This window comes from Pseudophryne corroboree, chromosome 9 (genome assembly GCF_028390025.1).
Source record: "Pseudophryne corroboree isolate aPseCor3 chromosome 9, aPseCor3.hap2, whole genome shotgun sequence".
In the NCBI taxonomy this organism is placed as follows: Eukaryota; Metazoa; Chordata; class Amphibia; order Anura; family Myobatrachidae; genus Pseudophryne; species Pseudophryne corroboree.
The window spans coordinates 253,834,891-253,848,699 of NC_086452.1; the positions used below are offsets into that span (position 1 = coordinate 253,834,891).

At 45.9% G+C, this 13,809-nt stretch overlaps 1 protein-coding gene across 3 annotated transcripts in view; it reads left to right on the forward strand.

The window, feature by feature from the left end:
* HMCN1 (hemicentin 1) overlaps window positions 1-13,809 on the forward strand; it is a 1,072,092-nt gene that overhangs the window by 614,523 nt on the left and 443,760 nt on the right. For all 3 annotated transcript variants that reach the window (XM_063940215.1, XM_063940214.1, XM_063940213.1), the window contains 3 exons: window positions 6,162-6,286; window positions 6,639-6,822; window positions 13,670-13,767. In XM_063940215.1, coding sequence (XP_063796285.1) covers window positions 6,162-6,286; window positions 6,639-6,822; window positions 13,670-13,767 — 407 coding nt within the window. The remainder of the gene's footprint in view (window positions 1-6,161; window positions 6,287-6,638; window positions 6,823-13,669; window positions 13,768-13,809) is intronic.

Below are 13,809 nucleotides of genomic sequence, written 5' to 3' on the forward strand. Positions count from 1 at the left end.
TGGTGACCTCCCTGAATCCCGCTGGCAGCAACTACTTGTGAGGGAGTTAGCTGGGAACTACCAGAGGCGTGCCAGTCTCTGTTCGGGGGGTATCTTTTTGTTTCCCCTGTATGTGGCTCATAACTCCGTCTCTGTGGACCCTGATCCCAATGTCGTGTGTCGTGTCGTTGTCTAGGGGGTTGATAAGATTTTTGTACATTTCTCGATCTACAGTCTCGTGCAAAGTGTCCTTGTTTGTGACAAAAATAACATGTTACCACATTTGACTTACCCACAGGGTTTGGTGATATTAACACAGGCTGTTTTGTGGTCAGGGCCTGTATACTTACTGACATTAACTTATCACCTTGTGACTCCCTGTGTCTGGTGATATTCCGGTCGTGATCAATAGCAGCCTCTCTCAAAGTAGCCACAGACAGACCTCGCCAACATGGTTGTGTGGTCTGTACCCTAGTCTTTAATGACTCTTTTAAACCATCCATCAGTACCGATACTGCTACTTCTCGATGGTTTATGTTTGTTTTAATGTCCTCTATGCCTGTGTATTTTGCCATCTCTGAAAATGCTCTGTGAAAATACTCTGCAGCTGTTTCTGACTCCTTTTGTTTAATGGAGAATATCTTGTTCCATTTAACTACCGCTGGGAAATACTCCTTTAACTGTAAGCTTATTCTTTTTACATTATCTTTGTTGTACACATCTGTAAGAGGTACATCCTGATCTAATCCACAGTCAGCTAAAAATTGAGTTGCGTCGACATTGGAGGGTAAACAAGCTCTTAGCAGTACTTGCCAATCTTTATTATTGGGCTCTAAAGTGTTTCCTAGGTCTCTGATGTATTTTTGGCTAGCAACTAAATCTTTTCTAGGGTCAGGGAATTCAGACACTATGGTCCTTAATTCCATTCGGGTAAACGGGCTATACATGGTGATATTCCTAACAGGAGTGACTCCTGAAGTGTCCGTTTTCCCATTTGGCACTACTATTACCTTAACAGGATTAATTCTAACAACATCATTCTGTGTAGATTCTGCAGTTTGTGGTGAAATAGTTTCAGCATAGTGTATGGTGCCGTACTTACCTGTTGATACGACCTCACCTGTCCCTCCGCTAGGGGGCTTTGTTACTAATCTTATGGGTTGGGCCGTGCCTACTGTTGTTTCTGATATGGTGGCTGCTAGAGAGAGCGCTGATATTGTTGCCGATTCGTCCTCTTGATCACACTCCTGGGGAAAGTTCAAAACAGGGTACAACTTGCACGGGTTAATACTTGCATTGGTTAATTGGTTAACATTATCTTTAACATTTACACAGTTGCTAAGTGTTTGTTTGTTACACCTTAGTGCGTCATTCTCCGCAACCAATTTCTCTCCTGATATGTATGGTGGCGGTGGGGCCGTGGCTATCAGTTTCCTGATCGAGCCAGATCCCGCCGCCTGAGCCAATCCTCTCTGTATGTCACCCTCCTGTTGCCACAACTGCAAATAATCATAATGCTTGATTCGTCTCTTTGCTGATTTAATGAGACATATCCTTCTCCTTAAATTCGTTAACACTTCTGTGCTGAAGCTACCTACTCTTGGGAATTTCTCCCCGTCATGTACTGTCATTCTCTCCCATTCATCACATAAAGCTTCTGTGTGACTTCCGTACTTTTCACACATTACGTACCTTGCCGACCCGACTGGTCGGTTTATAGAATCAACCCGAACCGAGGTTGATCGCCCCCTTCCTGAACAACTGGCCCCCATAATTTGCAGGTGTTACGGAACCTTACAAAAAACCAAGATATTCACGATAGGTTGACGGTGAAGTTTACCGAGCACCTCACTCACTCGCCCACGCCGACCAATACGACCTGATCACACTGATATAGTGCTGGCGTACTCGACCCAGGGCCCCTATTAACCTTTGTTTACTGGAACATGTGAGTGTGATCCGCAGAGCATTAACCCTTTCCAGTAAAGGTGTGGTTGTCAGATAGTTCCTGAGTGACCAGCGAACTTCCCTTTTTGAAAAAATAAAAAATTACACAAATCACGTTAGAATGTACAAATAGCGTTTATGACCTTCGTACACAAATAGTACCGGTCAGGTTTACTAATGCACACAATTACGTGCGGTACAATCGTTCAGCACATAAGCAACTAATCTTATGTACGGAGCGACCAGCGGAATCGAAAATTGCGGCTGCGAATTCCTTCAGCAAGAGCTTGTATGGCCTATATGGGTATTGCACCAACCCTTTTTTTTGGTGTTGTGCCTGTGGACTCTATAGCGGACTTCCTTGTCTGCTGTACCTAGACCTCCTGGTCTGTTATGACCTCCTGGTCTGCTACAGTATGACCTCCTGGTCTGCTATACTCTAATGCTCAAATTTTATGTTTAACCAAGGATGCCTCCCTAGCCACCGTGCATGTCACTTACACGTATGTACCTCACGAGAACTCGATGATTTCTTTTGGTTCAATCCTCAAAATTGTAAAAACACACTCACTCACCACATATACACTTTTGTTTCTTATTTCTATTTCTGCGCAGAAATTTCTCTTTAGACCAGATGTGTTACAAATTAGGAGAAGGATCTATTAATTTAAATTTCGAATTTAAAATAGATTTGCGCTACTTATCGCCTGTTGCGCTATTTATCGCTTGTTGCGCTATTTATCGCTTGTTGCGCTATTTAAAAATCAACACTATCGTGTGACTTGAGTTACGTGGGCGTACCCAGACGCTCCGTTGCGTAATTTATGCTGCGTGCGTCGGCCCTTTGCGTACGCGAGTCTCTCCCTTTGTTAGAGACACGTGTACACCAGTCTTTGTCCACCGTAACACAACTAACACGTTTATCAATGTAGATGATCCTCGATCATCTACCGCACACCACACCAATCTCTCCTTTTACCTTTAGGTAGAGCTGTGTGTATTTCTATACCTTAACTGTATTACCTTTACTTTTGAACTATGAAATAGCGGCAAATCTCTCTTAGTACGTTTATCAATTATACAATGGCAAACAGGAGAGTGATATATGAAAATACACGAATGAAAAGAAATGCAGATATGCGTGCGTGTGTACGCAAGACAGAAATAAACAGTTTTAAAAAGACACTATCGTTTTGTTCTTACCTCCGGTCCCGGATTCCTTCAGCACCCTTTACTAAGTGAAGCAGACGCTTATCCAAACAGCACTACGAGGAATATGACCTCCCGCCCTTTGCTGCTGGATAATGTCTGCTGAAATTACCTAGTGCAGATATGTGAAGGACGGGCGAGCCGCCAATTGATAAAGCTAAATATTTATCTTATGTAAAACCCTTTATGAGGTCTAAGAACACTGTACGTTATTCACGTATGGAGTACCGTAAGGGCACGCTCGTTGCGTAGCAATCGCTTAGCCGTAGTCGAGACGCTCAAGCGTCACGTTCGCTCACGGCCAAGAGATCACAGGCAGGCACGCTATTGGCTGCCGTCTAACGTAATGATTCGCTATAGCGTAGCGGACGCTCGGGACCACGAGGAGATCACCAGCGGCGCTGACGCTCACAATGTTAAACCTTTATATCTAAACCATAAACAATATAATATGCTGTAAAGCCTTAGTGTAGAGATAGGGTGTAGATGCAACCTAGTGTAACCTTATTAACTTAAAAGCTGTTTGAGCGTCACCGACGCTCTGTGAATACTTAACACTACAAGAAATACACAGATACCTGGGCTTAGGGTCCAACGCCTAATATATATATATATATTATGAATGATATACTTGCAAAAGAATTAACACAATACAAGTCATACACTACAATATAACATAGACTACCTAACCAGATAACTACACAGGAAATACAATACAATACAATTATGTTTTAAGGGAAAATAAGAGAGAAAGAGGAGAAGAGAGAGAAATAGAGAGAAATGGCTCACAATAACAGTAAGAACAATATGATTGCGGAGAAACACTTACGCACAAGGGGAACGATCGCATGCGCCTCTGGACATCCAGCTCCCGATTTTCAGCAATGATAACCATTGAAGAGTGAGCTGGATGTGATCGGCTTGTCTATTTATGCCCCACACACAATACAATTCAATGGTCCCTACAATCTCATTGTTCATTGGACACAGGAATTCGGCTTCGCATTATAACAAAAGGTCATAGGTTGATTCATACAGGTGGGCTGTGACGATTTCCAACAGCTCAGGTGGGAGGGAAACTGGGTTTCCCGCCGCATGGCTAAGTAAGAGCAAATAATAGTAAATGGACATAAACTTCTTATGTCCATAACTATTCGCACGAGCGATTAATCCGCTCCAAACCAACACCGGAATATTGCTAATTAAATACTCTTCCGATGGGTACTAAACACCACTGTATGACTCCTGTTAGACCCTTCGTACAATACAAAGAGGGATCCCTCTGTCCAGGAACATGCTATATTAACTAAACTTTCAGAATCTATCAAAGGGACCATGATCTACAAAATACATTATATAGTTAAAATATGTAACGATTGAGTCGCACGCTACGATCACATAAACTCTACCGTAAATACGCATACCGTGCGCCTGCGGGTGCCCGCGACTGTGAGTATGCGCACGCACGGGAGAGCGTACGCATGCGCAGCGCGGACGTGTATGAGGTGCAAATATGGCAGTGTGTATAGAGATATTTTTCTGACTTTGACAATTTATACTGGCGGGGGTCTGTATTTAGTGCCCAGTCACTGTATACTCTTATGCCAGTTGCTTATGAGGTTTTATGCTTCCCAGGGCGCCCCCCTGCGCCCTGCAGTGCCACTGTGTATGTGGGAGCATGGCGCGCAGCGCGGCCACTGCACGGCACCTCAAAGCCGTCACTGAAATCTTCTGCCATCACGGAAGTCTTCTGATCTTCTTCTACTCCCCCGGCTTCTGACTTCTGGCTCTGCAAGGGGGGTGATGGCGCTGCTTCGGGAACGAGCATCTAGGCGTACCTAGCGATCAGACCCTCTGAAGAAGGTCTGCTTCTCTCCCCTCAGTCCCACGATGCAGGGAGCCTGTTGCCAGCAGGTCTCCCTGAAAATAATAAACCTAACATAAAGTCTTTTCAGAGAAACTCAGTAGAGCTCCTCAGTGTGTGACCAGTTTCACTGGGCACAGAATCTAAACTGGAGTCTGGAGGAGGGGCATAGAGGGAGGAGCCAGTTCACACCCATTCAAAGTCTTAAAGTGTGCCCATGTCTCCTGCAGATCCCGTCTATACCCCATGGTTCTTGAAGCATCCCCAGCATCCTCTAGGAAGTATGAGAAAATATATTATACTGCAGTATTAACATGTTGGTATCCAAGGTTCAACCCTACACTATCCTTGTTCTCAACATTTTGAATGTTGTACTGGTCACTACATTCCCTTCTTAGGCATTAGAATGGGATGTGGTCAAGATCCCGCCAGACAGGATCCCAATGGTCGGAATACCGACACCGGAATCCCGTCCGGCACAATCCCGACATATTCTCCCTCTGTGGGTGTCCACGACACCCATAGAGGGAGAATAAATTAGTGTGCCGAGTGTAGCGAGACACCGTGCCGGCAGCGTGGCGAGCGCAGCGAGCCTGCAAGGGGCTGCGTTGCACTCGCCTCCCTGTCGGGATTGTGCTGGTCGGGATCCCGGTGTCTGTATTCTGACCGCTGGGATCCCGTCCGACGGGATCTCGTACTGATCCCATTAGAATACTAGAATACTAGTTTCCTACTGATATGAAACACACAGCTCTTATAGTCACCCATTTAACATCAAACTTAATAATTGCATATGTTACCAAACAAACAACAAAAAAGGCCCAAATAATGCAGTATATATTTTTCCCATGTATAAAGGGGTTGGATGTGAAATCCCGGCAGATGTGATGCCAGCTGTCAATATCCCGACATTGGCTTCCCGCATGGAGACCCTTGCAGGCTGCGGGCTCGGTGGCTCACTGCGCTCACCACAGGTTCTATTCTCACTCTATAGGTGTCATGGACCCCCACAAGTGGGAATAGCCCTGGCGAAGCTGTTGGGATTCCGGCTTCGGGATCCTGAATGCTGGGATCCCGACAGCCGGGATATTAGCTACATCCCATATAAAGTACAGTATTCCTGCATTCACTGTGATTTTTCTTTGCGCTCTAAATTTCACAGCAAAACCCGGAGTGGAGACATTTTATCCATTCTAAATGTTCAAGTAGCTGATATGGGAAAATACACATGCGTGGCTACCAATTCTGCTGGTGAAGATGACAGGATATTCAACTTAAACGTACATGGTATGTGCTTCTTTACAAAACTCAAGAAAGCATAGCATTTTATAGCACAAACACTTCTGATTGTCTTAGCACTACTTGCTCATTAATAATACAACTAGAGAACTTATGCTGGACATCTCCAACTGCAGGAAGCCTGTCCACAGAAGCACATATCCTGTCAAATGCTTCCTAAGACTTTGTTTGAATTGGATTCAATATACATTATATGTTGCCTCATCTTTATGTCTGATACATTTTCCTAAACCTGGCATGTATCTTGTAGTTACTACAGGTTGATGTCAATCATAATATAATAATCTAGAGGTTAATGTAAACTGTACATGTATTTTTGTTTCTTTTTACTGCATCTTAGTTCCTCCAAAGATTGCTGATAACCAAGGAAAACCCTTAGCACTGACAGCGATTTTAGATACTTCAATAAACATTGAATGTCTGGTAACTGGTGACCCAACACCGCAAATCAATTGGCTGAAAAATGGTCTCCCACTTTCTGTGTCCTCACAAATACGACTTCTTTCTTCAGGACAAGTGTTCAGGTAAATCTATATGTAAGTCATGTCACTAAAGCCATCCTTATAAAATTAAATAACTGCAGTTACACTTACAGTATATATGCATCTTTATAATTAAAGATGAGCAAATTAATCTACAAAACGTAATGTACTGGGCCAGTGGCATCACAAGGGTGGTGCGGCCCGCAACCGGGTGTCACCCGCCGAGGGGTGACACCAAAATGCCAACGTCAGCTCAGTGACAGGAGCCGAGTGCTGCACTGTTACATTATGTGCAGCAGTCGGCTCCTGTCACTCTGCAGGAGCCAGAACTGCAGAAACAGCACTCCGCAGGAGGCAGACTGCACCTCCTGAACCCCCCAGCGAAGCCACGCCCACTCACCGGGAAGCCGTGCCCCCTTTTCTGCTGGCGCCGCACCGGGTGTCCACAATGTAAGTGACGCATCTGTACCAGACAAGGTCGTAGCTACCATAGGTGCAGGGGCTACAGCTGCTATGGGAACCAAGCTTGAGAGGGGCCCACCTTCCCTGTCAGTTACATGTCTTAAGTACATTTTCCACCATTTGGAGATACATGGGGACATTTACAAACTTTTGCCTTGGGGCCTACAATATATCTAGATACGCCCTGGACCTGCTTATTGTAATGTGGTATTAATTAGAGATGTGTGGGTTATTTACCAGGATATCAAAACAACAGCTTATTGGCTCTCGTATATTACGTGTTTTGGATAGCCAGTTTGGAGGGAGGGTTTCTGAAGTCAGCTCTGGCCCCAATCATCGCAGCGGCTGAGTAAATCCTGGGTTGAGCAGAAACTGCACAAACTAATGTTTGTGCAGTTCTGCTACAAATGCGATCACACACCTGCACATAGCAAATACCTTCCCCTGTAGGCGGCGACTACCTGATCGCAGGAATGCAAAAAATGCACCCTAGCGATCAGGTCTGAATTACCCCCTAAATCCGAACCCACACATCTCTAGTATTAATGAACTGAAAGGCACTATAATGTTAAATAATATACACTGAGGCACTGTGATTTGGCACAATGTAAAGGCACTACAGTGTGGCATAATATGAACTGGGGAAACTGTAATATGGCAAAATATGAACTGGGGGCACTGTATGTCATAATATGAATTGGGGGTCCCTTGTGGCATAATGTGTATTGGCAGCCGTACAATGTGACATCATGTGAACTAAGGCACTACTATGGTTCAGAAATGTAATAGGACACTACTATGGGGATAACACTAACACCTGCTGCAGAGAGGTATCTCTCAAGGAGCATTGGGACAAGGGCCCCTTCAAAATGTTGCTGTGGGGCCCACAAAGTTCTGGCTACGCCCTTGGTACCAGGATATCAACATTTCATTTGATGTCTTATTTCTATAGTAAAAATGTTTTTAGTAGCACTATTAGCGTAACGTAAGAACAACTAACAAATGGAAATAGAAAAAAATGAATTTCCACAGCATCTTTAGTTATTGAGGTCAATTATCTGAATCATCATTCATTTTTCAGAATTGATGCAAATAATACAAGGCTGCAACTAATATTTAAATATAGGTGAATTAACAAAAATGCAGTGCCAGATTACATGGTAGTCATCATCAGGGCCTAAAATAGTTTGCAAGTCAAATATCTTTGCAATATTGTGAGTATTTTTTTCAGTCCACACATAACTACACATATTTTATTAACAGTATCTTCACTTCCACATCCTTTTGACCCAAAGCCAACAGTGCTGTGTGACATACCATACAGCCCATTAACCCAGTGGTTCCCAAACTGTGTGCCTAGGCACCCTGGGGTGCCCCGAGATTCTTGCAGGGGTGCCGCGGGTTGGTGGACCAGGACCATATCAAATAATTTATGGTCAAAATGATAGGCAAAACTAGTGCAAGTGGCTGACAATCATACAACATATGGATGATCAGAAGCACAGTTGTTCACGACCACATAACTAACCCTAAGAATAACAGATAAGCACAATTTACTTTTTTAATAAATTTATCAATAAAAAACTTTTATCCTAGGGGTGCCACGAAAAAATGGTGATGCTCTATGGCCTCGTGATTCAAGAAAGTTTGGGAACCACTGCATTAACCACTTAACTGACGATTTCCCCCCCCCAAAAAAATGCTCAGAAATTGTTTTGTTTTTTTAAGAGTGAATTAGGTGAAGAACATGAATTTAACCCTATCCAAAATGATTGTTGTTAAAAAAGAAAAAAAATATATATATTTTTTTTAAATAACCCCCCCCCCCCCCCACATCGAAACTTCGATCGGGAACATCACGACCATCGGAACATCGGAAACATTGCGCCCATCTCGGCTTTCATTTTGAAAGCCGGAACAGCTTCCAGGTACAGAGGGTGGCTTGGGGGGGATAATTTATACTTCCCCAGCGGCTGCAACTGCTGGAGGGGTGTTCCTGCCATGCTGACCGATCAGCAATGATCGGCAGCACAGCAATCAGTAGGGGAGAGTGCAGGGAGGCAGAGGGTCCTTCCGGTCCCTCTGACAGCAGCAGCGTAGGGAAGTTTCCCTTCCCTGCCGCAGCTAACACTTTATCTGGCTGGTAGCATCCTGTGCAACCAGGTCAGATAAAACAATTGCAGGCATGGTCGCATCCAGGCAAGTGGTTAAGAAACTTTCCAATCTGGCTGCACCATGCTGCTTTAAATAGATCCTGTCCTTGCGTATAAATACCTATTTCCCTATAGATTGTAAACTTGCAAGCAGAGCCTTCCTACCTCTATGTCTGTCTGTTATTTACCCAGTTTTGTTCTACCTATGTTGTTCTAATTGTAAAATGCAACAGAATATACTGTGCTATATATGAAACTGGTCATAATAATAATAATAATAATAATAATAATAACAACTAGCTAATGTGTCCAGTTTCAACCAGGCAAAGGTTTGCTGGTAGGAACAGTTTGCCCCTTTTCACCCCTTTAGGAGTAAAATTTCAAAAAAATCCCTGGTTAGTGGGGGGCTGGAAATAACTGTCACAGTTTCCAGACCACCCAGCAGGTCACATGTTCCAAGTCAAACAGCAGGTGCACAGGGACAGCTGACCAACTGTCACATTTTCCAAATGGCAGGTGGACGTTGGTGACATAACTCCAAAACGAAGCAACCAATTACAACGCCAATATTTTTCTGCAAACCTACGGACCAAGGGACTAATTCAGCATGAGTTGTTGAGTTGTAGCTTTGCGAAAAATCGAAAAACTACAACTCCTTATACTAGCATGTGGGGGGGAAGCTGCCCAGCAGAGGCCAAGGCCGCCCCGTATGCTGGGTCCTCCCTCCCCCCGAGGGCAAGGCCGCCCCGTATGCCGGGTTCTCCCTCCCCCCCGCTAAAATGCGAGCGCTTTACCAAGCACTTGCATCTTTAGGGTAGCTCCCTTCCTTCATGGCAGTTGACGGGCTGCCATGCTTTGGGTCACAGCCACCAAGACCTTTAATTTGTAGAAGGGCTAAGCAGAGTTGTGCATGCTGTACATGCAACTACGCCAGTTTTTAGATGGATCTTTTGCACCAGGCATAGGGCTGGTGTAAGAGCACCCTGATAATGATGACGCCTATGTAGCCAAGCTTATGGATACCGGTAGTGCTTCCGCAGAGATGAGTACAGCCAGGGACGTGCAGGCAGGGGGGGCAAATAATACAAAGAAGATACTTATGACACATACCGTATATACTCGAGTATAAGTCGACCTGAATATAAGCCTAGGCACCTAATTTTACCACAAAAACCTGGGAAAACTTATTGACTCGAGTATAAGCCTAGGATAGGAAATGCAGCTCTAGCCGTACACAGTCCTCATAGTGCCAGATATGCCCTCATACTGCCAGATATGCCCCCACAGTGCCAGATGTGCCCTCATACTGCCAGATATGCCCCACAGTGCCAGATATGCCCTCATACTGCCAGATATGCCCCACAGTGCCAGATGGGCCAGATTTGCCCTCATGCTGCCAGATATGCCCCACAGTGCCAGATATGCCCCACGGTGCCAGATGTGCCAGATATGCCCTCATGCTGCCAGATATGCCCCACAGTGCCAGATATGCCCCACAGTGCCAGATGTGCCAGATATGCCCTCATGCTGCCAGATATGCCCCACAGTGCCAGATGTGCCAGATATGCCCCACAGTGCCAGATGTGCCAGATATGCCCCACAGTGCCAGATATGCCAGATATGCACTCATAGTGCCAGATATGCCCCCTCAGTGCCACATATGTCCCCCCCAAGTGCCAAATATGCTCCCCCAGTGCCAGCTACTTACCCTCCATCGCTCCCGCGCTGTCTTCTGAAGGAGGGACACGGAGGGCACAGCGCGCGGCTCTCCTGTGTCCCTCCTGCGTTTCCGGTGGCAGCGGCGTGTGTGTGTTAAATGAAGTGCCGGTTCATGAGCTAATCAGAGCTCACGAACGGGCACTTCATTTATTAGACCTGCCGCCGGAGACGCAGGAGGAACACAGGAGAGCCACGCGCTGTGCCCTCCGTGTCCCTCCTAAACACTGACTCGAGTATAAGCCGAGGGGGCTTTTTCAGCACAAAAAAAAGTGCTGAAAAAGTTGGCTTATACTAGAGTATATACGGTATTCTGTGTCATAAGTATCTCCTTTATATTACTCTAATCATTATTACTGTGTTAATGTGTTTGGAAGGCATCGATTGTGGTGCCTCCCATTGTGAATGGGAAAGGTGTGGGAGCGGGGGGCAGGCGCGGGCCAAGCCATGGGCATTAATAGCCTATTGAAAATACATAGGAAAGTAGCACCATTAGAAGTGCCGCTTTCATTATACAGGGACGTGCTTTCAACCCATGACTGCACGCCCCTGTCAGTGAGGCCACAGTGATTGCAAGCGGATCCGTTGTCATCACTGTGTGGGCACGGCGGAGGTGTGGGCGTCAGTGGCGGCGGGATGCGGCGGAGGTGCGGGCAACGGGATGCGGCGGAGGTGGTGAGAGTATTAGTGGCAGGCAGGGAGCCTGCCATTCTGCAGAGTTTGGCAGCGGAGCGGTACCAATTTCAAAAATGGCGCCTCAACGTCATTTTTTAAAGTTAAGATGGCCGCCGCGAGCCAATCACGGCTCACTGCATCATCACCCCGCCCCCTCCGGCTGATTTATATAAGTCAGCGCAAGGCAGCGGCGTCAGTTCGACGGCGGAGGAGGAGCAGTGAAGAGCTTCTGAAGAAAGAAAACGCTGTGGAAGTCCTGGATGGGCGGCGGCTATGCAAAAGAGTTGAACAGCGACCGCCCACCAGGTGAAGACGCCGGAAGCCCTGGGGAGGCAGCGGCCATGCAAAAGAGATTAAAGGCCACCGCCTCTCAAGTAAAGACACCAGAGGAAAACCCCGGAAGCCCTAGGGAGGCGACGGCCCCCCAGGTGAAGACGCCGGAAGCCCTGGGAAGGCGGCAGACATGCAAAAGAGCTTAAAGGCCGCCACCTCCCAGGTGAAGACGCCGGAGGTAGACGCCGCCGGAAGCCCTGGGAAGGCGGCGGACTCCCAGTTGAAGACGCCGGAAGCCCTGGACCGCCTCCTAGGTGAAGACCCTGACTAATAATACTTTTTTTCTCTAAGACTGTGTGGTGTTTTATTTTAATATTTTCTTTACAGGTGAACTACAGGTGCCAGTGGGCACTTTATATTCGGGCATGCTTGCACTTGTGGTTCTCCAAGTGCCAGCATGCTGGGGCAAGCTTGCTGGGACCTGTAGGACACCTGTAAAGAACAATATTAACAGACAACGAACCCCGCACCCACCGCCATCAGGGGTGCGGGACATAACACTGGGATATCAGCCCAGTGCTGGTCATTGCTCAGGAGGGTGGACCCCATTTTGATTTTTTGGGGTCCCCACTTTCTGAGGAATTCCAGCCCTGGGCTGACTAGCTTGGGGGGGCAGATTAATGTTATGGCAGGGGGACCCCACACTGAGTGTCTCCCCTGCTATGGCATTATCCCCCCTTGCTGGTTCTGCCTGGTGCTGGTTTAGTGATGTGTGGGGGACTACACTTTTTTTTCCCACTGTATGGGGGAGGGGGGTGGGTTAGCTGCCAGTGCCTCCCTAGCCACTGACCTCACCACACGTCACTGAGTACAGCTCAGTATACAATATGGCCTAATTCAGAGATATTCACAAATGCCGTCGCAGTTGCAATTCCTTACACACAAGTTCTGTACAGTATATCAGATTTAGTAGCAAAAAGAGGAAATTGTTAGAATAATTTCCCATTAGAATCCCTTCTTCTGGGCAAAAAGTGAAACTCTTTCTTTGTCTATTTAACGGTCTACCTTTTCATTGTCTTTTTCTTGACCCTGTTTTATTTTGTACTATAATAAAGTTAGTGATAACATCACAGACTCTAGTAATTTTAAGTAATACATTGCTGACTTAAATTAAATGGTATGAACTTAAGTATTCCAAATTATTTTAAGATGTACCAGACACTGGGGCATGAAGAGCCCACTGGGGGAATGCCAGGGTAGGGGCCCATGCTCAAAGGCTTGGCTAACTATTAGAGAGTGCATGTTCTGGGCCCCTTGATAAATGTATATAATAAATACTTCTAGTGCATCATGATAATGTACCAGATTAATAACAGCATTGCACTGTAGAGAATACACCATAGTCCAGTGCAGTATAAGGTAACATAGGTATAATGTATAATTTAGGTACACACTCTAGAACCTGATCCCTTGAGGAGGGGGTGGGGCCCCAGGCACTGGGGCCCACCAAGGAATTCCCCTGTACCCCTGTGGGCCAGTATGACCCTGAACATTTATATTAGTTTGTACAAACTGTCTCCTTGAATTCTTTGCATCTGATTTGTTTGTAGGATTTCCAGAGTACAGAAATCTGATGAAGGTTCCTACACTTGTATTGCTTCAAACAGAGCTGGCGTGGACAAAAAAGATTACAATTTAAAAGTCTACGGTATGTTTGCCTCCTATGACATTCCAATGTATTGGTATCCAT